Source organism: Oryx dammah, unplaced genomic scaffold (genome assembly GCF_014754425.2).
Source record: "Oryx dammah isolate SB20612 unplaced genomic scaffold, SCBI_Odam_1.1 HiC_scaffold_29, whole genome shotgun sequence".
In the NCBI taxonomy this organism is placed as follows: domain Eukaryota; kingdom Metazoa; phylum Chordata; class Mammalia; order Artiodactyla; family Bovidae; genus Oryx; species Oryx dammah.
The window spans coordinates 68,033,064-68,039,063 of NW_024070213.1; the positions used below are offsets into that span (position 1 = coordinate 68,033,064).

Consider the following 6,000-nt stretch of genomic DNA (forward strand, 5'->3'; position numbering starts at 1 on the left):
GGGTTGCCATTTCCTTCTCCAGGGATAACACGATCTAGTGATTCCACATTTCTATACATTTCAAAATGATCGCCATGATAAGTCTAGGTTACCATCTGTCATTTGTTTTTCAACAGGATATCGAAGAGACGATGAACACTGCTTTGAATGAACTCCGAGAACTGGAGAGACAGAGTACAGCAAAGCATGCCCCCGACGTGGTGCTGGATACCTTAGAACAAGTGAAAAACTCTCCCACCCCCGCCACCTCCACGGAATCGCTCAGCCCTTTGCACAACGTTGCCCTCAGGAGCTCAGAGCCTCAGATCCGTCGGAGCACTAGCTCCTCCAGTGACACGTTGAGTACTTTCAAGCCTGCGGTGGCACCCAGAATGGGCGTGCAGCTGAAGCCCCCAGCCCTTCGGCCGAAACCTGCTGTTCTTCCAAAAACAAACCCGACCGTGGGACCCGCCCCGCCTTCCCAAGGTCCAGCAGACAAGTCCTGCACAATGTAACACCCAACTGAACGTGGTCCTCTGGGGTGATTAAAGAGAGAAGACGGATTAGTGACAAAAGTCAACGATCCATAACGTGCGTTAGTCGTGTGCTTATAACTGGAGATCTTTTGGCTTTTCTATGTTCTCGAATGTAATGTCTAAGATTAGCTAAATTAACACGGGCATTTGTATTTTGTAATTTCTTTTTTTTTTAAATAACTGGACATATGCCATTTTAAAGACAATAGAAACACTTAGACTTACTTGAAAATCCAATGCTGCACCGTTTGTAATGAACACAGCACCGCTCTGCCCTGCACATTGCACAGTGCTTCAGGCTTAGTGTAGCCCGGTGAGTCAGAAACACCGGCATCTCAAGGCAGGAGAATCTTAAGTAAGTGCCAGGCCCCGGAGTGTAGCCAGTGTTGGTCGGTGGCACTTGGGGTGAGGCTGAAAGGTGACAATGGTATTGTTTAGTAGCTGACGGTGAGTACCTCTGATGTCATGCAGCGGGGCTGAGACCAGCCCTTGCTGCATACTTGCTGTTGTCACAGTGGGCTGTTCCCAGTGGGATTTGCAGCACACTGCCCAGATGAGTAGGATTGTCTTATTCCTAACAGTTAAATCTTAGCAGGGGGCGCTAGAACCTCTGCAGTTACTGCGCCAACTAAATCTGGGAAAGAGGACAGGGACAGTCCTCCAGAGCTCCTGCTGGACTCTTTCCCTGAGCCTGATCAGGCCCCGGGAGGGTTTCCAAGTTCATCCGCTGCATTCAGCACAGACTAGAACAGTCTTAATTTTCAAGACTGTCTGGTTACCCTATTCTATCCACTCCTTCAGAGATCTGTTGTTGCCTAGAAAATAACTTCCAGCTCCCATGAAGCCCTGTGTTTTCCTCTTCAGCGATGGAGAAAGTGCTTGGTTCACCTGGCCTTCTCTTCTCCTGACTAAAGGATCTGGGTTCCCCTAAACATGCTGCAGAGGCCTGTTGATCCTAAATTGAATCCCCAGCTTCCCTCACCAGCTATCTCTTCAAGCTGTGGTCTGGTAAGAGCCGGGCCAAGGCGGGAAGACGACCCCATGGTTCCAGGATGATCTCCTCCCAGTTGTTCAGCCTGGAACCAGGGCTTGCTTTGTTTTTTCCCAACTGGTCTGTACATCGCTCACATAATCAGCTGCAATCCATCGGGATCCTCTTTCTCTGACACCCTCACCCATAGACAGTTTTTCTTTAGCCCATATTTATGCTCTGTTTCCCCTCTATCTTAAAAAGAATACCTTGAAGTCAATTTGTTTTTTTCTAAGGTACAGATCACCGCTATTCTATCAGCAGCCACTTACACCATCTGTAAGCCTTTTATCTACTCTGTCACTGAACTTATTGATGAAGAGGATTTGTTTGTTTGCTTTTGGGGTTTTTCCTCCCTAAAAATGGATAGCCAGAACTAATCCCTCTGGACCACTTTGATTTTAAACTGGCAACCAATCGCATGCCCACCTAAGAGTTACAGTATGGACTTTGATTTCTCAGCTCAATGGGGAATCCATCAATGTGGAAAAAAATGGGGATCTGTACTAAAATCAAGATCGTTACTTTGATCTCTACCTCAGTTTGCCAGTCTGATCATTCTAATGCAAAGAGAGGTTTTATTTATGAGGTATTGTTACCTTTGAAAGTCCCACTGCTGGTTGCTTGCCTGCAGCCTGATTTCACAAATGGACTAGTGAAAAAATTACTTCAGGTATTTCCAGGTATTGTAAACCTCTGAATTTTTGCATCCATCCTTTTTGCCCATTTTGATAAAGAGGCCCAGCTCAGCATCTTGTGCAACCCTCCCAACCTTTTCCTTGAGCTTTATTAGTCTTTCAGCACCTTTGGAAACCATGGAAACCCAGCCAGGACTGAGCTCTAGCACCAACCCTTCTGGACAATCTTCCCAAATGTCTGGAACATTGAAACTTTTAGGAATAATCTCCCAGTTCTTTCTCGATTCCACTTCGGTCCCTTGATTCTCTGTTGTCCAATAGGGAAACAGAAACAGAGAAAGGAGTGGAAGTAATTGTGGAGGAAACTTTAAATCTTTTAGCAATTAAAGATTCTTATAAAACCACTTCCTTATTTGATGGACGAGACATCAAAAGAGAAGAGGTGTTTTGAACTTACTCATTTGGGGAGGGTTCTTGTACAAGCTTTAACTTAAGTGTTCCAGATCTTGCTCGTGCAACGCCATTTCTTCAGACTTCTCCCTGGTAACCTTCCCCAGTGTCTCATCCCTTTGGTGTTGACACCTGTGATGGAATGAGGACTGCCTTTCCACCCTCCACATCAGGACTCTGCTGCCTTGGAAGGCAGAGGACACGCTGCTCCAGACCTCAGAGCCTCAGAGGCTGTGCCTTCTTCCAGGAAACAGCTCCTAACACTCTCCCATCACTCCCTTTCTTTACCTGTCTCTGTCTTCTCTCTATTACTCTGTTGTCACCTGAGGCTTTTTTTCCCTTCAATTCCCAGGAAAGGATGTGACCTCAGAGTGAGTAAGGACTCACTCAGGACTCACTTATCCTTACTTTGTTTAGTAAAAGTCTAAGATTCCAAGGATAAGACAAGGTGGCCCCTTCACAAAGGATCAAAAAAAAAACCACCCAGTGAGTTCCTTCCAGGGTTTACCTGCAAGTGGTCCTCTTGACAGCCACAAGTGTAGCCCACAGTAGGGAAGTGGGAAGGCACAAGGAATGGGAAGAGAAGGAAGAAAATAAGTTCCTAAAAGGTTATACCCTGGTTTTAAGAATCTTATCATAGATCCTCATGTGCAGTCTGGGAAGTGAGTCATTTTGGTGATGGGTAAATGATAGTTCTACAAAGATTACCTGACTCCACTTACACAAGAATATGTATTCACAGCTGATATGACTGACTGTTCACATCCCATCCATAGAACTCACTTGAGTAGATTTACCAAATTGGCCTTTGAGTTTGGGTGAGGATGCTTGCAGTGAATCATTAGCATAGAGTGAGTGGTTCTTAAAACATATTTTCTGATGAGTGTTCTGTAAATTATTTCAGTTTGTTGAATGGCCCTTTGTAGAGCTCCATGTTCAAGTTGGGCATAAATGTCATTGTTTAACAATTTTGCACGTTTTCACACAATGTAATCTGACTTTGATGCCCCTTGAGCAATCCACAGAATAATGTACAGCAGGGTCCCACTTAATCTACTGAAATGAATATAAGCAGTGATCAATGGATACAGAGCACCAAGGGTCAAATTGTATGAGTTTTCTGTCTTTGTTCTTTTGCCATTCCCAAAAATGGGTTCATAATTTAATTAAGAAAAAAAAAAAAAAAGGGGGACATAGAGGTCTCCTTAGTATTCGGGAATGAGACATAGCCTCTAGGGTCTATAAGCTGAAGAAACTTTAGTTTGGTAATTACAGTCTCTGAAATCCAAAGTTTAAGAGCCTATGGTTCTGTTGGGTTTGGAAGACTTCAGATTTGGGATGTCATTCCTGACCACAGTAATGAGAGGCCATGAATGCAGGAAATGTGCTGGGGGCTGAGTCTTGGCTCTGAGTTACTTCCCATAGAGACTTGGAACTGTGGGGCAGCTTAGAAGTGAAGACTCTTCCCACAGAGCTCCCTAATTGAGGCTAGCACCTGAACTAAAAGCCAACCTCCAGCTGGGCTGGGGTGTCAGGCATGGAGCAGGGTGACTCTGGCACAGCTTTGTTCAAATCAAAACAAACTGGAAATTGAGCTTTCACTTACCCACCCTAGTATACTTTCTTTAAAAAAAAAATAAGAGTCTGTATTATAATCAAAATGGTACCTGTATCTTAAAATTACTTAGGGAATTTTGTATGTTTAAATAATTGTACTGGGTTCCATAATGCTTATCTTAGAAACTGTTTAGTAAAAGAAAATATATAAGCCGTGCATTTGTGAATGCCCCCCCTTTAGAACATTCATCCAAGTTCGATGTATAGTGTGATGGTTATTATAGACGTTTAAAGTATAGTAAGTGGCTGTGTGACAGGAGAGACTGCTATTTACCTATTGACTTAAGAGTTAACTCCTGCCCACATAATTAAATCAGTATTGTCCTTTCCTGTTGGTTTGATCAGTTGCAGTACTGGTGGCTTCCTGCTTGTGACTGTTACCTAATCGTGTCAATGTACATCTGTAGTATGTACATGTGAAAGTGCCTTTCTATTTTAGAGGAGTCTTAGCCTTGCTCTTTACTGTTGCCCCACACCCTGTTCCTCGCCCACTCGAGTGTTTTGAAGCTTAACTCCCCTGTCTCCCAGCGTCTTCGCCATGCCCGCCTTCCTATGCCTCGGTGCTCAGTACTGTCCAGTCTTGCATCCTCATCCATCATGGTCAGTCATGGTCATCAGACATCGTTTTCCTCTTAGCCGTGACTGTGCCTTTCCCTCCCTACAGTCACTCTCTGGGTCCCCGACACCTCACCCTCCTCCCTCTCCCGCTCACGTGCTGCTGATGGCCATCCTGCCCTCCTCGGCTCTGTACTGCCTCTTACCATGACATTTCCTCGTCTCTGAGGTGAAAGTAGAGGGGGATGCTTTTCTAGTTCTGGAAGGGAAAAAAAAAATGTTTTGTTGATATGTTGTGACAATGCACTTTTCTGTATAGTACTGTACATTTTCGCATGTACCATTCCAGGCTTCAGTATCCAGTCAGGTCTGTTCTTCACAGTGTATCTTTACAATAAATAAGATAGTGCTGGCTGCCTTTGTCTGCTTCCAGTTTGGTCTGATTCTCTGCACTTTTCCATTTCTTTTTCTCTCATCACTATTACCCCTTTAGAGAGCTGAGTTGCCTTGAATTGTTAAATCACATGAAACTGCCTTTCTCTTTAATGTTTTTAATCTCACTTTCATTTTTGTTTCTGAATTTGAAAATGGCGCCTCATTCACAGGGCCTTGTCCATGAAGCCAGGGTTTTTTAGAATAGTTTGGAGACCCCTATGTAGTGAGAGAACAGGTCAGGAGGATCTTAACCAAGCGGCTAAGAAAGCACAGTCCTAAACATTCCAGATTGAACTTTTTCCTTTGAGAAGAAATTTTTGACATAGTAAACCTTGTCAAGCTGACTTTGGGATTCACTTGAATATGCAGAAATGCAATCCTCAGGTTTAGACTATGTTTAGAATTCCCCCACGTATAGATATTTTATCTTCAATCTTACCTTTTTTTGCTCCAAATTCTTGAGGACTAGCAATACACAATATAGCTTTGTAAAACTATATCAGCAATGTGCAGATTGTATCAGCAAAATGTCAGATTGGAACATTCATAAGATGTTTTTAAAAAATGACATAAATGGAGGGGAATAAACTTTTATTGAATCATAAAATACATAGATAAAAGTATAGAAATCATTAATATAAGAGTTTTCACAAAGTGATACCCTATTGCATCCACCCCAGATCAAGAAACAGCATTGTAACAGCCTCCTAGAAGCTAGGCTTGTGCCTCTCCAAAGTTAATCAACATCCTGACACAAGTA

General features: G+C 43.5%; 1 protein-coding gene across 2 annotated transcripts in view; it reads left to right on the forward strand.

Moving 5' to 3' along the window:
- Positions 1–5,219, forward strand: part of SRGAP1 (SLIT-ROBO Rho GTPase activating protein 1) — a 295,760-nt gene extending 290,541 nt beyond the window's left edge. For both annotated transcript variants that reach the window (XM_040233367.1, XM_040233368.1), the window contains exon 22: positions 117–5,219. In XM_040233367.1, the coding sequence (XP_040089301.1) occupies positions 117–494 (378 nt within the window). In that variant the 3' untranslated portion in view covers positions 495–5,219. The remainder of the gene's footprint in view (positions 1–116) is intronic.
- The last annotated feature ends 781 nt before the right edge of the window (positions 5,220–6,000 follow it).